Below are 22,744 nucleotides of genomic sequence, written 5' to 3'. Positions count from 1 at the left end.
CAGGGCATGTAAATCAGGAGCAGCATGAGCAAYTGGGGCTTTACAGAACGACACGTAACTGCCAGGTTAAGGCAGGCATTTATTTAGCACAAAGAATGCCATATTCGGGAACTTTACAGAATGTGCAAAAGCAAAGGGAAGACGTGTAAATATTTCATCTGCATTCAGTTCCAAACACCGCGCCATACCCAGAGCACAGCTCAGACTCATAAACAGGACCATCTATAAAGAGCCGGCATGGAAAACTGCCGTTCTCGGAGCGAGCTGGCTGAGGGGCCCTCAAACAGCCACAACTGGATGGATTTGCAGTTGCCTTCGCTGCTTTTGCCTGGGCTGATGCTCGACGGTGCTCTGAGCAGGTTTGAGTGAAACATGGCCACCTCCTTGCTGTAGCAAGGCTGGCAGGGCAGCCCAGAAGCTCCAGCATCCACAGCAGCTGCAGGCTCCCATGGGAGGGAACAGACACAGCCCAAGGGACAGGCGATGCTACAGGATCCTACCTGGCTTTGAAAAGGATCCTACCTGTGCTTGGAAGCCAGATACAGCAAGGATATCTCAAGCTCATCAAAAAGAAATGCACTTCCTTGGGTCTGAGCAGTGCTGATGCAAGGAGAACCCAGGCCATGCCCGGGACACATCTCCCAGTCGCTCAGCGGTGAGGCCTGGCTGCAGAGACCCGGCCTCCCTCCAACACGCACTACACGGTTTGCTGGCAGTGGGCTTCCCTCCTGCATGGGTCCAGCTCAGGGTAGGTAGAACAGGTCCAGAGCAGGAAGCACAMGATTACATTTTCCACACTTGCATCCACTGGGAAGGGTTAGGAAGAGATGCAGAGGGTGTTCCCAAGCCCAACACTGCCCCACCATGGGCCACGATGCAGTGAAGATAACTTAAGGGACACAAATACCATCGATCTGGGTAGAAATCAGACTTGCTTTGCCCCGCTCCCACTCCAATCCCATTCTCTTCCCCCAACAGCTCGTTGGATGAGCACACATCAACAGAGGGTTCCACCATGCAGGTCATGCACAATCCTGGGATCTGTGTTCATCAGGGCATCACACGCAGCCCTTCTGCAGCCTTCAGTCCAAGAGAAGGAACCACCTGGACCCTACAGCACTGCCTGGAAAAGCCAGAATAAAACACCGCTGGAGGCTCAGGCCAGGATGTTCCTGCTGCCCGTGTGGCACCAATGAGGTTATTTCCTTGGAAGTCTGACTTGCCTGAGAGAAAGAGCTGCACAGCACACCTCTCAAAGGGAGATCCAGTGACACGCAGCACAGCAGGGTCACGAACATCAACAAGATATGCCACACTGCAAAATTTGGTCCATCTTCTGTGCCAGTGCGTTTATAACTGAATTAGGGCTCTGATATTGCAGCAGTGCTCCAGAGCAACAACAGAACTCACTGACACGACTACTGGCAAAGCCGTGACACAGAGCCTCTTGGCCGGACTTGTTCCTGGATGCTCTCCTCAACCACAAAGTTGTGAGCAGAAAAGAACTGCAGGTAAAACCACCAGCCTCTTGGATGGAGCTCTAATGAGAAATTACACAAAGGTCCAAAGCCACCGATGCTCTTAGCCTGCTGATCCTTCTCCAGTCTATAGTCCTCACAAGTCCCTGGACAATAGGGTCATTTCAAGTAAACCAAAGTTCCCATCCAAGCTGCTACTCACTACAAACCCCCAAAGGCAGCTCTTGCTGGCCACAGGGGACATGAGGACAACCAGTGGGAGGTCTTGGTCCTGTGGCATTTCATGGAAAAAAAGGCAAGCGYAGAGGAGGCAAATCCCACACAAACACCCCCGAACCGGCACAGCCTTCACTACCAGGCACCGCTACAACAGCCCTTGCTCCCCGCTTGGGACTCCGTTCCACAGTCCTCCCGGCGAGCTRGGATTACCCCAGTCCCCGAGGTCTAGCCAGAGAGCGGTGCGGACACCTTGCGGCTGCCACTCCAGCTCCTCTGCCCGTTCCTTAGGGCAGCAGTCATCATTTTTTCAAGGCTGGCTCAGTTTCAATGTGATCCTTTCGGCCCCAACCTGGTGCCCGCAGCCGCTTATTTAAACGTGACACACACGGAGGGAGAGCTTCCTGGGGAGAAAGAGAGTCAAACTTCGGAAGCATTCAAGCCAGCCTCATTTTAATCTATTTTTCATGTTAAATTATCCAACTGAGGGAGCTGGAGAGAGAAAGGGGAAGGAAGGGATAATATGAGAAATGTTTTATTTGACAGTGTGTCATTCGGAAACTGATTATTTCTGTCTCAGAGCTTTTTAATATTCCCAAACAATGGCCATGCCGCGAGGGGATTTGGTATTCTAAGGCTGGATTTATAATACTCTGTTCTGCAGTGATAAGAACACGGGTCTTTAATCCTCTGAGCTGTGAACATGCATATTCTCCTGCGTAATGTCCTTCCCCCTGCACTCCTCCGTGTCCCAAGCCAGCTTAGCAGGAGCCTGCGGGCCACGAGCTCGACCAGCCTGGGACACTCACAGCAGTGGCATCCACCATCGCAGCCTCCTCCTGATGCTCCTCCTGATGCTCAGGCCAGGGCTTCTGCTCTGAGCCCGTGCCTTCAAGGCACCTGGTTCTTGCAGCACGGCTCCCCGTGCGCCAGGAAAGCAGCTGAATGGTCTCCGTCCTGCTTCAGAGGTAGCGATAATCCTGGTGTGAACCAAGGCCAGGGGAAGCCAAGGTGTGACAGAAGGGKCTGAAATAAAACTTAGTAGGTAAAACTGTCTGCGCTATAAAATAGCGTTTGGATGTAATAAGACTGTAAGATGGTCCATCTGGTGCCTATTAAGGGCTGGCTACACGTTCCTCCATGTAATGTGGAGAGTTCCTAAGACCCATAGGAGTGAAACACGGATGGGCATAAGTCATGGCATAAGGGGGAATAGGGCTGAAGAGCATAATATTTGCCACGTGCAGAAACTGCAGAACTTTGAGGCTCAGGCATGGCACGGGAATGAGCTTCRGCTGAAGCCAGAAAGCCACAAGGGTGAGATTTGTTTAAAAAATAAATAAATAAAATCTGCTGGAAGAAGTCACTGCCAAACTCCATCAGAGTTGGGTGCTTGTATCAATGCTGTGGGTTGCAAAACTATCGATCTGCAGAGTTAGCAGTGTCTGTCCAAGATGCCTAACAGTTTCTGAATTTGCATGCAAAGCAAATCCAAAACCAACAACCTTTGCTATATCATGCTCTGTCTAGAAGAGCCATCAGAAAACGCTGATAATCAACAGAGACACCATTCATACAAGACTGGGAAGAAGAGGGGGAGGAAAGACGGAAGATAGGAAGGAAAGCATTTGTTCGATACTTGTATCGAAGGAATTACCTTTGAAGTTTTCTGAAAGGTATTGAGGTCTAGATTTTATCAGGTAATCAAATCTTCAGAATATACTTGTTTTATTTTAAAGCAAGGACAAGAACATGGAAAAATCTACCTACTCTCACCCAAGCCTTACCATAAAGGGCATGGAACATGATAGAGTCCTGGTGCCTCTGGAGTCTGGTTAAACTCTTTCTTGCAATGGACTCTGGTGCTTCATAACTCTACACATCTCAGGCTTGGTCTCTGGGTCTCCCTCACTTTTTTTTAGACTCTTTTAATGGGATGAGCTTGCCTCAGCTTCTTGCAGGAGTTCTCAAGCTCAAAAGCTTTGCAGTCTAGCAGCATTACTACAGCAATGGGGCTCAGCCTTTGCAAAACACAGTCATAATTGTCTGCCAACAAATGAGTTGAAGCAACAAAAGAAGGTCCTCCCTTGTGAATGATACCTACGTGTTATCCTCTCCTTSAGTAATCCCCACTTGACCTACACACCTCTCTCTCCTGGGCAAGAAGATTGGAAACCTTTGCCAATATTTTTTGAACACCTCCTTGCCAGTTGCTTGTATCTGCTGCCTTCTGCCATTTCAGCAGCCTCCTGCCTTTTACTGGAGATGGGGTCTTGAGATGATTTGCATCTTCTTGGCCTTAGCCTTCAGACAAATATATCTTTTGACYTAGAGATAGACAGACAGGAAATTCCTGGTGCCTACCTCGTACGTCATTCCCTTAATAGCCACAGCCAATCACTCTCATTTCCCGCGTGTCCCAATATCCTCTCTGGTTGTGTCCCTGAACACTAATAAAACACATTGTCCTAATGAAAAAATGGTCTCCCACATGAGAGACCATAACACAACCATCGAATAGAAGTAAAAGTGATTTCCAGAAAACCCCTCAYGGCTCTTCACATTTTATGCTTTTTCCTTTCTTTATTTGTTGCGGTGAAGGTAATTAAACACTAGAACAATTTACCAAGAGTTGCACTGGATTATCCATCACTGTCATTTTTTTTCCTATGCCCTGTAGCAAACAGCTGGCCAGAATAGATGGCCACCTTCTGGTCTTCTAATCCACGATGTTTCTTCACAAGTCACAGCGTTCAGCTCTATAGCACCTTATCTCTCTTTCAAACATTTTATACCTTACCAGTGTCAGCTCAGAAACAGAAAGAGCCACAAGGACTGTGGATACAAATGGMCAGATAAGGCACCATCCATATTAAAGCACAGCCAAGGGTACAGTCCCAGCAGCAAGGTCTGTACCTCTGCTCTCTGCACCTCTGTGCATAAACCTTTYCCCACTTGTCTCAGCCAAATGCTGTAAGAAAACATCCTCACCAGCGCTCAACAGGGGAGTATAACAAACATCTGTATCAGGTTTTAGCCATGCTGTAATTCAAACTAACAGATTTTTAATGAATTTAACTAAAAGCGAAGAGCAAACTGTGGCACAGAGACCCTGTAAATGTCATTTTACCAGACAGATACTTGTCTTGGGCACAGCTCCTTCGAGGCTGAGCCCCTCAACAAACCGCAACCCAAAGCAGAGTTGGAAGCACCTGTATTAGCCATGTTCATTAACCACTAATTCATCCATTTGGCCAAATGCTCTGCTGAAGCCAAACTCAGGAGTGGAGATCTGCCAATCTGTAGGTCCACAATATGGCATTTCTGCAAAAGACCCAGGTCCCTTCCACCTCCCTTTCAGCTCTGTTAGCAGCACTAGCAGGGCTTTCACTGGGACAGGCAATACACGTGCTCTTATCCCAGTGCTCACACCCTGGAGGAGCTSCGCTTGCAACAACTTTGGAAGAAAAATATCAGCTGAAATTATATTCAGCTGCACAGTGCCTGTTCCTTTCCTTTCCTGACCAAATCTGAAGCTTCTCCCTAGGACTCCTCTGTGCTATTGCTCTTCTTCTCTTTGCTGCATCTCTCAATTTAAATATTTCTTCTGCAAATCTTAATTAACGTGCTGTGTGCACTTTCAGATCATTAAGGATGAAAAATAAGGCTGATCTCAGTAGACACCTCTCAGAGTCTTCCCTTTCCTACGCACAGACATTCTTCATGACCCCCTCTGCACTTCTAGACCTGCCTGGGTCTAGGACATATCCCCATATGCCACAAGATTCCTCAAGCTTTAACAAAACAGCGTGTTACCCTGCGCTCTTCCCTCAAGCTGGGATAACACCAGTCTCYAGCTATCGTCATCCCGTCATCACCACGGGCTGCCGAGCGGCACAGGCTGACAGGGTCTCTCATGGCTGGGATGCTGGAGTCACTCCATCCACCCACAGCACTGGTGACCTTGAAGGCAGAGTGCAGGAGCACACAGGCATTGCACGGATACTCCCCCACCACTATAATATGATGCTAAAATAGAGACCATGCTTCAGCCTGGTCAGGAAGACAAAGGCAAACCTGATACTGCTTTTTCTTCCACGCACCTTCCCCCCACCAGGGAGAGGAAGCAGCTCTTTACATCAAATGGAAGCAAATGTAGCCAGCAAAGACGGAAAAATGGTTATTCTTTCCCTATGTCCACACTGGAGAGCACAAGGACCTGAAATTAGAGCAAGAATCGTTCAAGAGGAAATCTAGCAGTAAGAAGCGCATTTGGCCAGGAAAACCCAAGCATCTCAGCCAGTGGAGGTCACTGAGGCACGGCACGGACCAAGGACGGAGARCAAGTCGTCATAATGAGCAGCAAGGAAGAGACTAAACACCCAGACCAAAAACCARTTCTGAACAGATCTGCATCCAGTCCAGAGCTCCAGCAATTCAACCACGCTTCTCAGTAAAAGACAGCAATGACACAAGACAAATCTACCAAAAAATAGATCATTTTTTTCTCTGTATGTCTGAAATCCTCATTCAAGCACTGCTTCACCAAGGTGCTTAAACACATGCTTAACTTTAAATAAGCGTTTAATTCCCATTACAGGCTATGAGACTAAAGCCCATGCTGCACTGCTTTGCTGAGCAGGGATGGCTTGCTGAACTGTGACCCAAAGAGAACCRTGTTGGGTCTTTTTCTCCTCCTTCCACAGCTTTTATAACATCGCTCAGCTCCAGCAACAACAGGGCACTGTCTTCTGCTGTTGTTGTTATGCCCAGGTCAGCTCGCCCTGCTCAGAGCTGAGGGATAGCCAGGAACTGCCCTACCATAAGAGCACCCAAGGGTGTTCTTCGGGCAACATCAAGACCAATGTTGGCGGGGGGCAAATTCACCAACAGGTTATGAATGCAGACAGACTTACACCAGCACAACTAAACGCAGCATCTGACCCACAGGCTTTAAAATTTAGGGTTATCGCCGGAGCGCTCCATCAGGCCTGCGTAGATCTGCCGTACACAGCTGCTCCTCCGCTGTGCCGAGCGTACACACGCCGGGCATAAATTTAATAGCGTACAGAGTCCTGCAACGGGCATAAATTTAATAGCGTATAGAGTCCTGCAAACTGTAACATACGCACAAGAGGAGAGTTACAGTTGCTGTGGGAACTGTAACTTTAAATCTCTGACTCTTCAGAATTAGAAAAAGTCAGAGAAAAAGTCACATTTCCATACGCACATACACGCACACACATTTTAAGATGCCCTGAATCTTGTTTTGCTGTTTCATCCAGGAATGGAAACAAAAAGAGGGAGTGAACCTGCCGATCAGCCGTTCCACACCGTTCAGACACACACTGTGATGTTCCAGTAATGTTTATCTGAATGGTCTCCCAGGCACCATCTGGATGCGAACACCAAAACATACAAATCTGAATCACACCAAGCCCTCCTGCATATCCCAAGCTACCCATCTTAGCAGCAGAACGATCCAAAATGACTTCTGATCCTTTTTTTTCCTACTGCACTAAAGGCATTTATTTTCAGTGAACTGGAAGAGGGCAGCTGCAGGTGATTTTGCTAAATGTTCAATTGCTAGCCCGTTCAAAAGCTGGAGTGTAAACTGCATAAATTGTGATTTTAATGCACACTAAACGGTTCACCTGAATCGGCTGACCCGTTAACCTGCCGTTTGCCCTCAGAGAGGGATGATTTTAAAATGCATTAGGTCTGGTGTGTTAGAGCTCATGTTTGCCTAATGTGGGGTGGCTGGCAAAGCGCAAAGCCGAGGCAAAGCACAAGCTTTTCCAAGGAGCTGCGGTTACAGCTCCCATCCCTCCTCGCAGGGCCGTTCGCCTCCGAGGGCGACCTGCTAGGGCCACACACCTGCATTTGTCACCTTCAGCCCATTTAGATCTATTAACTGCACTGCCTTTTACCATATTCCAAAGGCAGGAAAAAAAAMCCCATTCATTTGAGTTAAAACAACTTTGCTTTTAAATTTAAAAAAAATAAATAAAAGAAAAGGTTATCGCACCCAGAGCAACTCCCTTACAGCGCACACGAGGCTTTAAGGGCAAGGACTGTCATTCATTACAGGCTTATGGAGCACTTAGCACTGCAGGAGCCAACCTCCGGAGTCCAGGGCTTTGCCAACAAAAAATGCACGTTTCAATTAAACGCAGGCTAAAGATAACTCCCTTGAAAAAGGCAAATGCAGCCTGCACTGACACAGCGTCACTCCACACAGCTCTCAGAGCGTGGCACAAGCCCTTCCATTGCTGGCAGTGGTATTAGGAGTTTCCCATCGCTCACGCGGACAGCTGCATGGCTGCTGTTTTCCTAATCCCTGTGCRGCTCTGAGCATCTCCTGGAGGAATTCCTTACATGGCCTCTCTGCCCTGGCCATCTCCTCCTTTCCAAAATGTTCCTGAGAACATTCAGAGGGGAACGAGTCTCTATTCCACCTSTTTTCCTGCAGAACTTGCCCTCTTACACCTGAGATTTGGTCCTTTTGGGCAAGGATCCTCTCTCAACAGAGCATCTCCATCAGATGCTCTCAAAGTCACATCTACAGTTCCTAGCAGAGATTTCCACCTTGCACCCAAGACACCCATCAGCAGCAACATTCACTTCCAGAAGAGCCTGAATATTCCTTGCTCTGCAGTTCATCACCCTGTTTTTGGAGGCAGGTGGTGCTAAGGGGAAAAAAAAAACCTACTTTTTTTTCCTGCCTTTTGTGTCCCAAGCTCCTGACTAAGATCTGCCAGTGCAGACGATGCCTTCCCTGGCACTGCATCCAGCTCAGAGCACAAGGATGCTGGGGAAGCCCAGGCACGGGTAGCCAAGGCCTGCTGCTCTCTGCATTTCTGGACCCAGCTCAGCACCACCAGCAAGACAACGTTATCCTGCTTGTGCTTCAGTTACTGCCTGGCGGAGGCCACTAACACCTCCAGAACTTCTGAGCTGCAGCCACCTTCTAGAGAAAAAGATTTACAAATCTTGAMTTTACCATCAGATAGAGAAACCCACACTTCTGGTTGGTAATTACAAGAGGACCCCCCGAAACCACAGACACTAGGATAAAGCTGGAAAAACCCAGCTGATTCTCACCTGTTCCAAACAAAGGTTTAGCATGCACCAAGCAAGGTCTCAAGTTACCAGGATTATTACAATACCTGCCACAAGAGCATTTGCTAGCAAACTACAAAATATAATTGAAAGTAAAGAACACTTGTCAGATAAACAAATAACACACAGTACTGTTGCAAGCAGTACCTTTCTTTTTTGTTGTTGTTTTGTTAATAATAGTGTTTATCCACTTCCTCACTAATTTACAAAAAACACAGCTAATTCTCAGTGGATCTCAAAATCATTAGTGCAAATTAATGCTGTTCCCACTGTATATTCTGCATATATTTAAAAAATTAATCTAGTAAGAGATGCACATCTCCGGATGAGGGAACATTAACACAATTCACATTGTGCCTCCAGCTTCTAAGTGCTCTTGAGTGACATGTTACAACATCCTTTCTGCTCAATTAATCAGGTTGCTTCTTGGGGCTGCCAATCCTCGGACAGTCATCCAGAAAAGGTGGTAAAGCACAGAGCAAAAAGGCATGGGCATCACAGCAGAGGCTTTCCTCTTCCTCAAACAAGTGTTATTTGCACCACCTGAAACCCATCACTAAATTCAGACACTTTTGGAAAGGAGTGCAGAGAGCAGGCAAGGACATAGAGGGAGGGCGAGTTGGTTGTGTCCYAACACTAGGTGGCCCAGGAGGGTCTTCTTGGACGACATTAACACCTCTGAGCCTTACTAATGGGCCAGGTCCCCTCTGCTTTGGTGAGTGTGCTGCTCTCCCCAAGCACAGGATGGTTTGAAGACATGCAAGAGACTTGAAAAGATTTTAGAGTTTATTTATGGACGTTTCAAATCAATTTATGGAGCTAGGAGCTGACAGGAAGGTGTTATTGTGCACAAGGGAAGGGAGAGAAAGAGCTCTTTTTGGTGTTGTTGGGGAGTTTTTAAGGTTTATTACTGAGCCAATAGCTGGCAGCTGCTTTGGGAATGATCCAGTCTATTGTGTAAATACATTTARGCAGTTTTTGAAAGAGCAAATATTTCAGTATAATGAACATCCTTCTGAAAAGCAGCAGCACAAGCCATGGCTCAACCCTTAATATTGCCGTTGCTTTCCAGGGGGGCTATTCAAACACAATAATGGAGATAAAAGCTCCATGCACACGCGGACACAGTGCTGGGCATCTGAAAGCACTTGGCAACTGTCATTGCTACTCATGCTAAATGAGTTGCAGGCTACGGCCTGTGAGTCCCCTCTCACCTGGAGAAGAGCAGCCCGCAGGCACCTGGAGCGCTGCACACCACAAAACAGCGTGTTAGCAAATTGCACCCATGCAAACTGAGAAACACACTCTAAACAAGAGTCAAGGTCCTCCTGGCCTCCTCCCACAGGTCTTCCTGGCCACAGGGACAGAGAGGTTACCTTCAAATACTCCCATCTCTCACAGAGCAGGCAAGGTCAACATTTTGCTTAAAAGATTAAAATAAATAAATAAAACAAGTCCAGAAAGGTGCTTCTCTCCCAAAACATCATCTCTGTTCCCAGTGGATTAAGAGCCCATTTCAGCACTACACTTAAATCCCATTAACCTTACCAGCACTTTGCACATGTATAAGATTAATCAGGTATTTCAGGACCTTCCTGCCTTTCTTCCCCAAGACGGGCAAGKTCCCTTTATCTGCTAGTAGGTGTAATGTCTCTAAATGGCCTTGGGGCTCAGGGCAGCAAAGGAAAAGGAAATCCATATGGACAGGAGTTTTCCTGATGTAAAACTCCGGTTCCCTTTGCTTACACGTTGCCATGCTCACGGAACCCTTTGTTCTGCGGCATGTAAGGCCGCGYGCTCGCTGTACGCTGCACGCTAAACCATCTCCCTGCAAACCACGGTGCATGCTCGCCCAGACCTCTCACTGTATTGATTGAAAGCTGGGCATACAAAGGGACTGTACAGAATCGGCCTTGTTTTGCTTGCTTGTTTTCAAGTGTGCTTTGAAGGGGACTAGGCCAGTGATCTTATAGCCAGGGGAGGCAGATCTGAGAGCGGGGAAAGCACAGCATGTGGGCGGCGGGGAGGGAGAAGCYGATGTTCCGCAAGGGCAGCTCCCAGTGGACTCCTGTCCCCACCCAGAGGGTGCAGTGACACCCCCTCTAGCTCTGCAGGACTCTCGCTACACCCGTAGGAGACCACGTCTATCCCCAAAGCATTCGTAATTCAAGTCATCTGTAATTCAAGTCCCTCTTTTATCTTTACAGATACAAGATGTCAAAGCAAAGGGAATACCAMAAAGAGACAGAAACCAATCTTCCTCAATACATCATTCCCATGCAAGATGCTTCAGGGATGAGACTCTTGGCAGGTACCTAATACCACGAAGTTTTCAGAAAAGGCGTTTACCTATGCATTTTGAGGAACAACCACTGATGTGAGGTCTTCTTTAGCCCTCCTTAACAACTGCCTGTAGTTTGCAGGGATTGGCCTTACAGCAGCACAGCTTGAAAACCTGGGGCCACTTCCAAGCCTAGCAGCAAGCAAATCCTCACTTTTGTTGTAGCCGGACTTTGGAAAGGAGAATCTGAAGGGACTCCTTGCCAGCTACGCACATCCCACTCTGTCGGACTGCTGGCTGGGAGCTGATGTCCATGTCCAGCATGCAGACACAGTAGGATTTGGGCAATATCAGTTCAGTGCCATCCAAAGTGATTCTGCCCACAGCCAGGGCCTCAAGTTTTCACACATGTTCCCACAAAGTGAAAAGAACCTCTGAKGAGGCTTTGCTTTCCTGCTCACAAATGCAAGAAAGGCTCCTCTCCCCCTCTTTGCTTTGCACCTAACCTCCGGGAGCCTCTCCCATGAGGGCTACAAACCCTCGGCACAAGATACAAAGCCCACTGCAAAGTTCAACACTGTCACTCCCCATCACCACCTTTGCTCTGTAACCACCATACAGATCTACATGATGCTCCATCCCATACTTCTGCACTGGTACCACCAGGCACTGTAGCATCCAGGTACCACCAGAAGACCAAAAGTATCCAACAGGTAGACACACATGCCAGAGGCACCAGACTCCTTCCCTGTACCTTGTCAGGCAGGATCAGTGCCTTCCCTGCCAGGCAGGGATCCTGCACATCTGGTTCCCTGCTGCAGCTCCACTCACCTTTGCAACAGGCTGCAGGGAATCCCAGGCTGATTCTCTGGACCTGGGCCCACCCAGTGCGGACATCCCCTCCTGCAATTGCTGTCACCCAGTCAACGCAGGAGCTTGCCTGATGCTGACATGCAAACCTATTGCATACCTAGGTGAGACTTGGAAAGCGATAAGGAGCAGCAGCTTGAGTATAGAAGATCTGGCTACCTGAAATCCCATTTCCAGCCCCATTCCCATCTTYGCCCTCCACATGTCCCAGCTACACTTCACCCATAAAAAGTAGCGAAGAGCAGCACCAGCACTGCCTGTGCACACGTGCCGTTGAGAAGACCTGCCAAGCTTTACAGAACTCACTGCACTACATGCTCAGAGAGACTGAAACAATTTGGGACTTGTGTTCTCCAGCCTTGCTGTAAGCAGAAGCTTTGGAGGGCATCCGAGCAGGCCCGCCGTGCACGCATGGAGAAACAAGAACTCCTTCCCAGATGGAGAGAGAATTCAAGGGCACTGCTATTAAAGCCGGTTCATTGCAGCCCAGCTGCACTGTGCTGTGACAATCTGCGATGGGAAACCTCCAAATCAAAGCCTCCCCTCCTATGCTTAGCAGAGGCTGAGAAACTGTCTATTCAGAAATGGGAAAGAATTCATTTCAATTAAACACGTGCCTGGTGCACCAAACGAAACCAATTAATTCTCCCCATCTGAAAGCTGATTAGCCAGGATATCTGGATAAATGGATAATAACAGGCTAATAACGCCCTCCCATCCCCATGCGCACACACGCCGATGCCACCGCGCGTTTTTTTGACACAATGTCGCCAGCATAATTGCAGCATCTGTGAATAATCTTCTTGGAGTGAATTAAGCTGCCGATCGCRGGCTGCAATAGCCCCGGGAAGCAGGGAGCGCCTGGGCAAGGAGGGCCGCCCGCTCCCGCTCGCTCCTCCCCCAGCTCCCTGCACAAACTCGCTGGCCACGACGGACCCAACGGGGCACAGCTCTCGCAAGGACTGTCTGGGGGGGGCCGCCCCAAGCGGGAGTTGAGGCTTTGATGGAGGAGAGGAGCATGTGCAGCAGCAGCAATAATCTGCCAGCTCACAGGCAAGCAGTCAGTGCCCAYTGCCACTGCGGCTCCTCCTACCTCACGTGGAGGGCGAGGAGGCTCCCACCTCTTGCCCGGCCTCACGAGTCAGCCCAGGCCAGCCCTCCAGGGAGCACAGCCTGCGAGCGCTGCGGCTCTGCCAGMCACGCGGCCGCCCTCCCCTCCGCCTCGCCGCTTCCCATGGGGGCTATTAGCTGCTGTTTAACTTTGACATTGAATTAATTCCACCATCATTCGCCCTCAACTGCTGCGTGTCTGCGTGCCCAGTACAGGTTGGGGCTGCCTGGAGCCACCCTGCTGTGGTAAGGCTGCCCCAGGACACTGGCCCCAGGGTAGCGGACATCGAAGCCTCTTCAGTGTGGGCCGCTGAAGCCCCTTTCGAGCCACCAGAGCGTCTCTGTCCACACGCCTCTCGGTACTGCGAACAGAACAGGCGTCAGTGCTGCCTGGCCCCTGCAGCAGCTCCAACACTGAGCACAACGCGGCCAAGCAGGGCAGATCCCTCACACAACACACTGTCTCTGCCGATGCCTTGTGGGGAGAGGCCTCCCGCACCACAGCCACACCACGGTCCCCACTGCCCTTTTTGTCCTCTTTGTTGATCCCCAGCTCTGCAATTCCCTCAGACCACCTGTGATCATCTCTACTAACCTAGGCTGCGACAAGGACACTCGTGTCCTTAGTGAGCTGAAATAGCCAAACTCCAGAAATAGAAAAGGGAACAAGACAGTGCTCTGACCCCAGAGCCCAACTCCAAACCTGAGGCTTGGGGACATCCCATCTGCAGCCTYAGCCCCAGCTGCCAGTTTCACAGTYGTAGTTTTCCTCTGTCTTCAATCCCTGCTCCCTTCTCTCGGCAAGGGGAGTCCATCACAGCTCCCGTCTTTGGCTGCCTCAGCRGCAGCATCACAGGGCAGCTGAGGGAAGTAGGGGAGGCTGCACCACGAGCTCTGGAGCTGGCAGCGCTTCTCTGGCTCTGCTTTCCTTTTTTTCAGGCAGAAAGCGTTGATTAGTTAGAAACACTTATCGATTGGGTATTTTTGGTTTAGAGCAATCTCTGAGCCAAATCACACACACTGAGCAAAACAAAGATCTCAAGCCTAGTGCCATTTTGTATTCAAATTCCCTTTTACTAAGGTGACAGGCCTGTTTTGAGAAAACAGCAAAAAAGATCTAAATTTAAAGCTAAATTTAAATTAGATCCCTAAGTGAAATGGAAAGTGAGATGAAATACTTTTATTGATCTAATAATAGGCTTCTACCTCCACCTCTCACTGGAGGTGCCACCTCCCAAGTTCTCCCGTGTAGGATTTTGTGCAGGTGGTGGGTATCAAGCACTGAACCGTTCCCACTTGACACAAACATGCCCTAACAGTTTCTTTTAAGCTTGTTTTAAGGCAAGAGAACCATCCTCCCACCTGGCTTCAGCAATATGTGGGATGCTGCCACATGCTAGCAGCCCCGTGCCTCTCCTGCCACCCCACTGTGGTAACATTCCCACCACCTCCTCTCCCAGCACACTCCTGTGCAAGGGGCTATGGCTGCTGGCACATCCCACAAATGGGTGCCCCCATCCCCTAGGCAAATGGAGAGGAAAAACAGTAAAAACACCTTAGAAGGAAAAGCATTAGGCATCCGTTATGCAGCAAAGCCCTTCTGATGAACCTACAAACAAAATCCACTATAATCTCTAATTTTATATTGTACTGAGGGAGGGGAAGGAAATTCAATTTGCCTGCTCAGACAAGTCACGTATTTCCCCCCGTGCAGGGACGGAGGGGGCGGCCTTCGCATGCAGGCTGGCACTGGACTGAATTCAGAAGCATACGTCTCATCGAAATTAAGCCAAGTCTGCGCAGCACTCCTCTCTTCAGGGGAGTCCTGGCCTCCTGCTGAAGAAACAGTTTTGCCTGAGGGGAGAGCAAGAACAGCAGAGGAATATATAGCCATATGTTCCCAGAGAAACTTGCCTGCGTGGTAAGGTAAAGGCACAAGGCTACGAGGGGAAAAAAAAAGAGACAGAGACAGAGACAGAGAGAGACAGAGAGAGACAGAGAGAGACAGAGAGAGACAGAGAGAGAGAGAGAGAGAGAGAGAGAGAGAGAGAGAGAAAGAAGAGAGAGAGAAAGAAGAGAGAACATGCTCTGATGGTGAGAAATACCACTTGCAGAGGCAACATAGTTGTACAGGGCTCCTTGGTCTTTCTAGCCTCCCTCTTGCTCCGAACACCACGAACTCTTGGCATCGAGTTCATCTCCTCAGGTTCTGATATCTTTTCTCATCATTACTATAATTAAAGTGTTCTCTATGGGACAAAACGAAAAGAAGAATAACAACCCACTTTGTGCCAAGTAATGGGAACCTCATCTATCTTCCTGGTATAAGCCTACATGGTCTTTGGTCAAGATCCTGGACCAAGAGAGATCTGTGCACAGAGGTGGCACCTGAGAGGACATGGAGGCTGCTAGGCTCTTTGCTAACCCCAGCCCTTGGCGGAGAGCAGGCCTGCCCTATGAAGGAGCTCTATGCATATGTTGCCCAAATGCCATTCTCATCTGACAACCAACCAGGACCACTGCCAAGGGCATCACTTGGGGCCAAAGACACATGTCCTCCTTGACCTTTGCCTCTTGCATAGTCTCAACCCTGCCTGCCCACAGGCTTCCCATCAAGATTTAAAACACCATCAGGGATTTGCCAGAGATGTAATTTGGCAGTGCCAATCTGTGCACCCTCTCGCATAGTTTGAGATGCTAAGGAAGGGACAGAACACTAAACAGCCAAAGGGATGTTTAGTGACTCTCAGCGAAAGTCAGACAAATGTTTTCCATCAAGTAGTTTTCAAAACAAGCTTTTCTCTCCTGGCAGCCTCAACTAAAGCCTGGAACRGACTCCAGTATACAAACTGTACCAAAGGAATCCAAATGAGGCCAATACGCTACATGCTGAGAAAACTATTAATGAAGAAAACAAGGTCCACACAAGCTCYGCTTCCTGGCCTGCAACTCCCATGTTGTGAAGCAACCCATCCTGCCCTCTACCTACAAATTCCTTCACTTTGGCTCATTCTGGGACACTAGCGAGGACCACAGTCACCTTCAGACATCAACAGGGCCTGGTTGTGCCAGGGCAGATCTGCTAACCTTCCAATTTCTACCAATCTGCCCTTAATCAGAACAGACAAGAGCCACTGCTTCCCTCCAGGCCACAGGCTCTTTGTCCTGTCTCCCGTGATCCCCCTCCACTTTGGGCCACTAACCCCTTTCACAGCGTGGACAGAGCCTCACCGTACACAGCCAAAGAGGACAGGAGAGGCTACGCAAGCCCTTCTGTGACCGCAGTCCTCTGCCCAGAGAGCTGCCGTAGCCTCCCTCCCTCCTGTGGAGGGTCATGAGGCCAGTGCCACAAGCCCTCCAGCTTCTTCCTATTGCCAGGTGCAAAATAAATGTATTGTTTTAGCATTCCCTACATCACCTTAGGGCTCCCTTTCCAAAGGACACTTGAGATAAAAATCTATGAGACAGCCAAGCAATTGCAGCAGGCAATTTAATGTAATAGCCCCAGGTAGCAGAAGAAAAGGAAAAGCCTGTCCCAATAGTATGAAGCGAGTAAAATTACACACTCAGTGACTGCTTCCCTGTCTGGCCTGTAAATGCTCATCACAAAACAAGGCCAGTTTGCAAACAGGGTTTTAAATAAAAGGTTCAAAAAAAAAAAAAAAAAGGAAAGGAGAGGCATGTGTGCAAAGCCAACAAGGAAGGGCTTATTGGGTCAGTAGTACAGAGGCTACTCAAGGGACATTTGCAACAAGCACCACAGCCCTAAGCCATAGCATCTCTTGCCCACCATGGAGTCTCACTAGTATGGGCATCCCAGCAGTAAGGGAAACCAAACTGATGCTCATTTTCCAAGACTTCTTGCTTCCAAATCAACTTCCCCGCACATTTTTCCTCCTTTCTCCCTGCATATATTTCAGTGCTACTCTTCATACAGTGCAACTAAACTCAGAGAAGCCTCAGTCAATACTCTGTACATAGAGCCCAGCGCTGTGCCACAGAGCACTTTCTGCCCTTGTGCCAAAGAGGRTAGATGCCATGCTAGGTAAGTCAAGGAACTCCATAATGTTTGCAAGCTGCAAGCTAATGAAAACAACAAGATAAACAGCAACACAACAAGGAGGTCAGGAACCTGCCTTGTGCTTCAGCTTTCCACTTTTTTCCATAGTTACCAGCAAGCATCTTCCTAGTGGAACATGACTGCATGGGGKAGGTGGCATTACAGCTACCCCAATACTGAATGCTCATAACACCATATATTGGCTAAATCCAGGCAAACAGCAAGTTGGCATTTCAGAGTTTAATAAGCAAATGCCTCATTTCCAGCATATTGCTCCCCTGAACACACCAATTCTCCCATATCATATGCCTGCCACCACCCATGACTACCAGCTCCAGGCAGTGCGAGAATGGTAGCTTTTACCTCAAACCCTGGAGAGCTCTTGCTGCTGGCTAGGGTTGCAGAGCACATTGTGACCCAACTATCCCTTTCAAGGACTTCTCATGCACCAGAAACCACAGGTGAGGATGTGTAGCAGCATATTGCCCTGATTTACACCTTGCACATGGATTTCTGCTCATCAAGGCAGCAGGAATCACAACCTAAAGGCTCATGCACTGCCCTTGTGCTTGACATCCTGTGTTCAGCTTCTAGCTTCTGTCAGTTATCTAGCCTTATAGTTATTTAACTTCTGTAYCATTGTCCTTTCTGCAACTCAAGAATAATGCTTCCCCCTGTTTCACCAGACTGGGACAAGGATAAATSCATTACACTCTGGCAGGTGTGATAAGGAACACAGAAGGATGGTCATTTACCACATCTAAACCCAGGTGCCCTCACCCTATACCCTGGAAAAAATAGAAGATCAAAACAGACAGGAGGCCTGTCTGCTTTAAGACCAGATGCTGAATGTGTCTTGCACAATTGTACAGGAGCCCTAGGCAGGGGAAAAACAAGGAACAAAAGGCCTTCGTGATTGCTGCAGCACTTCACAGCACCTGCCCGAGGCACCAAACGTCCTAGTCCCTGCAGGAATTGATTGCTGAGGCAAGAAGAGGAGACACAGCTGTGTGGAATGCAGGCATTTCTGCCAGCACATTCCTGGATCTGGTGTAAGCTGGCATGAGCTGAGAGGAGGAGAAGATGGAGAAGGAAAAGGTCAGCAGAAGATCTTCGAGAGACCCTCAAAAAGGGTGAAGGGTGACTGAAGTACTTATATACTCTCAAAAAGCACCTGCTCTAAAGCCACCACCCTGCACCCAGCACACATTCCCTCCTGCTGCAAGACATTTGATCCCTTTCTCTGACTAGCCTCTCCTCAAATCTCCCACATCCCAGAGGGGTGAAGAAGAGAGCTGCCCAGGCTCTCCACCCACATTCCCTCTTGCCCAAGGCTTAAGAACCCACTCTGAATTCCATGCAGCTCAAATACTAACCACCTCAAAATAACTTATCGGACCTTTCTCCTCTGAGCCCTTGGATGTGTTGAACRAACCTCAGTAGCCCTCCATGCACATGCACCTCCAGCATCTCTAACCCATGGAGCCCCAGGCTGTGATAGAGTAGCAGTGAGCAACGCCCGGGGACAACTGCCAGTCTGCATTCCTTCTTGCTAAGGCAAGCAAAACATTTGAAGCTAAATCTTTGGAGCAAAACATTTACAGGAAAAGGATTTCAATCAATCACTTCAAACCACCTGCTTATTTAAATCAGGCCAAAACACTGTAAAATTTATTTGAAAAATTACTCTTTTGCAAACTTGGGCTGAAGTCAACATGCTACAAGTGAAGTGTGCTTATTGCATTTTCTAAGGCCGCTCCTCTTCAGGTCAGGCCTAGTCCAAACCCAAATCTGCTTCAGAGAGTGAGGCCCTGCAACAACTGCCTGGGGGGACCAGGAAGCCTTGCAGAACAGGCTACAGAAACATCCATTAGGAATGACAAAGGTTTATCGATCTTGCCCAGGGGTTACAGCAACGGATTCAATGACCTGTCCAAATCTCTTCCACTTCTGAGATTCTATGAAAGAGCAATACTGATCTTGGGAAAAAAGGGAAGCTTTACTCTTTGGAGTATCCCTACTGATGCCAGTGTCATTGACAGGTTAAGCAAGCATGTGAGGTTTGAGATACCTCAAAAACACCTAATTTTTATAAAAAAGCCACTTGCTTCCCTTGTAAAAGATGACAAAAACTTCAGTCACAAAGAACATACCTTCCAAAGCAGTAACCTGAAAAACTTGTTTAAGAAAGCTGCATTGAGCTGAGATTTCCTAAACCTGTTCTTCAGAAGTGATGTATAGCTATTTTCACCTCAGTCAGGAGGAGTAAGATGTTCATTTGTACCCAAGTTACTTCAGACCCTGACTCCCACTGATTYGAAAACTCCTAAAGATTGATGGCAGTTTTCTAGGAAAATTCAGTTCAGTGAAACATTGATGGTTGTATATATAATGAGAGTCGTTTGCTTATCCACTTCATGTTTGAGTTTGGGGTATTTGCACTGTCAGGATGTTTTCCAGCACAGATGATCATTTTAATCTGAAACTTCTCAGAACAACAGTGTACAATTAGCAATCCCCTTGCCAATTAGGAAAGGAAGAAAGAAATCCAAGACACTTTAGCAATCTAAGTCTATATAAACGGAGAAAAGCAAAGAACTAGTTATATACGAATATACTTTAAAAACAGGGAACATAATTTCTATTTAGGAACATGCTTTTTATATCCTGGCTCRGTACAATAYATATATACACACACACACACAYATATAAAGTTTRTATTATATATACATATATACACAATGTATGTAAAGTAGTTTTGGTTGTAATTCAGCCCTGCTTATTTGCCTGCTGAAGAGCCACTGTGAGATTTCCAGCCTAAAGAAAGTGCATGTGACTGCTCTCCAGGACGAAGGGAGTTGTGATGGGAGCAGAGTGCCCAGCAAGGACACGTGAGCAGTGATGCTGAGCTCATGGGCAGCATCTCCGTCCCTCTGCTTGGCCACYGCAGAAAGGTCAAGCATATGGCAGGCACGTGGGGGGCTTGAAGGAAGAGAAGCTCTTCCTCCTCCTCCTACCAATTTTTTGGAGCCAGCACATTGTAAGCCAAGTCTCCAGCTGCCTTTGCTTGGGAAGGGACARGAAGAACAAGGGCGTTTTTATCTGAAATCAAACAGGACGCTGCACTCGCATGGCCAATCCTTTGATGCGATACAGCCGGCTTCAAAGCTACCTGGGTTTTGCATTCAGGGCTAGTCTCAGTTACTAGTGCATCAGACTGCAACTGTRCAAGCTTATGGGATGCCTGTTAGAGGCTGAGGAAATAATCCTGCATAAATATGTGCAACAGGCCATGCCAAACAAAACAAAAAAAAAATACACATAACATATGAAACAGGAGTATATCTATCTCTAGTGCCCATATATTCCTGGAATTGAAGCATGCATGGAAGAAGACAAGAAGCTTTCAGAACRTGCAGTGGACCTTTGCACTTTCCTAGTGAAGGCACATCTCAAACCTAGCCCACAAAATCAGTATGACATTTTTTGTCCTTCCTGTTACATAACTGCATGAGAGGACTAGTGAGAGACAGAGACACCAGCGACACATTTGCAACACCAGTCTGGACCACACGGGCAGGCTGAAATGAACTTTCCTCCCAGCCAAAACTACACACTACTCACATCAGTAACTTCCCAAACAATTTGCACGAGAGTGGCCACGTTGGTCACCCTAGGATGCCCCAGGGCCCCTCTCAGCAACAGCCACCTGGTTTGCTTGCTGTTCAGCTGCATCCTGGAGAAGCAGCATGCCAGGGTCAGGACATGAGCAGTCCTTTTATCGGGAAAGGGACCTTCCAAGACACACGAGCATGCAGCAACCGCATTTCCACGCTCTCAATCTCTGTTTTCAAAGGTGACRGACATTGCCAAGCCAGACAGCAGAGGCGGCAGCCCCTGCTCTGCTCCGGCAGGCACTCCTTGCACTGAAATATRGGATTCTATTTATATGGTCAGAACAAACATTATCTCATAGCCCATGCTCTGATCTGCCGCTGCACCGTGTTAAAAAGTCATTAGCACCTTTCGGAGCAGCAGTCAGCGGTGCACGCCAGCAACCACGTCCTCCAGCATTGCAGGGGGACAGAAACTCTCAGCCCAGACACATCAGTGCGAGGACAGAACACTTTCCGCACCAAGCCTGCCCCGCCGACAAGGGCTCGGAGAGAGACCACACTGGAAGGAAATTCAGGGACTGGTCAGGGCAGAGCTCAGCAGTGGCAGAGCCTGCAAAAAGAGAAGATGCAGCAGGAACCGAGTGCCACAATAGCTGACTTTCCTTCTTGCATCTCAGCCCAAATACAGCAATGCTGTTTTCAGATCTAGCTGCTTCCTCAACCACTTTAGAAATTTGCAGCAGAACAACTCTTCCACCCTGCCTGTCCACAGAGAAGCTCCAAGGCTCTGAAGGAAAACCTGGAAGGAGAGAAGTGAGCACTGATAAGAGAAGTACTGTTGAGGATAGATAAAGCTAGAGTCTACAAGGGTATCTGCCATGGGGAATGGGTAAAAAGCATCRGAGAAGGCTCCCAGCTGTGGGAAAAGAGGACCAGTAATTGCTGCAGGATGTAGCAATTACTGAGACAGGGGAGATGTCAAGGTTTATTAACAGCTCTGAGTAGAACACACATAGTTTTTAAGTTTGTGTCTTTACAAAGGAGGAAATTGCTCCCCATTCTTTGGCTGATGAGCAGGACAAAGGAATATATGAAGGTGGGAGACAGAGCGGAGCCAGGAGTGAGGGGGCAAAGGAGTCAGGTGAGCTCAGGTGAGAACAGATGGAGGGAGGCAGCGAGTTGGGTGCAGGCGGCCGGGCAGGCTCTAACTTCCGAGTGCCTTGGCCGATGGGGAAAAGGCAGCGACTACCTCCATTGGGGAAATTAGGATAAAAAGGGGGGCTGCATCCTCTAGCAATCTGAGACACCCCACAGGGGAGTATGCCTGGTGGACTCTGCCTTTATTAAAGTTTTAGGATTCCTATCTCCTTTTTGGACATTCAGTTCTYGACAGCAAGATTTTCCACACAGCTCTGCTTGGACGGCTTGGTTAAATCTGTCCTGATCTACAGGGCAAGAAGGACTCCGCTGTGCACTCCTCACTCTTCCAGCCTTTCCAACCCTGCTAGGGGACCAGGTGGGAGCTGCAAGAACGTGGCAAGGACCACCACGGAGCTGTGAGCCCAACTGGGCTTGCRACTTCACTGACTGCTACAGAAACCTTAATTTTGCAGATTCCTGCATATCCTGAGGGTGCACAAGGGGAGAGGTTGGCAAGAAAAATTTATATGCAAAATTACTCCTTAAAAAACACTACCTACGCCCAAGCTGAGGATATAAGTCTTCTGGATAAGATGTCTGGAAAAAACACACAGCAACCTCCAGGCCTGTAAAACTGAACGCAATGCAGTCTCTGGGATATCCCCATGGTCTGGTCTGCCTAGTAGTTTAGAGCCCATCCCTGGGCTTCCAACACAATAAAGGCCTGGTGCTAGAAGGGGCAGTGATAGCATTGAGACACCTGAGCTATGAGCTCAGAAAAGCTGAAGGTTTTCTGAAATTGAAGGTCCTACCCCAGAGGGAAGGGCCTCTTGCCCATGGGAGCCAGCAA

At 48.4% G+C, this 22,744-nt stretch overlaps 1 protein-coding gene across 1 annotated transcript in view; it reads right to left on the bottom strand.

The window, feature by feature from the left end:
* LOC112956100 (astrotactin-2-like) overlaps positions 1–4,070 on the bottom strand; it is a 74,803-nt gene extending 70,733 nt beyond the window's left edge. The window contains exon 1 of the mRNA XM_026049608.1: positions 4,059–4,070. Within this exon, the coding sequence (XP_025905393.1) occupies positions 4,059–4,070 (12 nt within the window). The remainder of the gene's footprint in view (positions 1–4,058) is intronic.
* Between the last annotated feature and the right edge of the window lie 18,674 nt (positions 4,071–22,744).

The sequence above is a fragment of the Nothoprocta perdicaria genome, unplaced genomic scaffold (genome assembly GCF_003342845.1).
Source record: "Nothoprocta perdicaria isolate Ctin4 unplaced genomic scaffold, notPer1 scaffold_6, whole genome shotgun sequence".
Classification (NCBI taxonomy): Eukaryota; Metazoa; Chordata; class Aves; order Tinamiformes; family Tinamidae; genus Nothoprocta; species Nothoprocta perdicaria.
The sequence above is the reverse complement of the archived record's forward strand: the minus strand, read 5'-3'. Positions and strand labels throughout refer to the sequence as shown.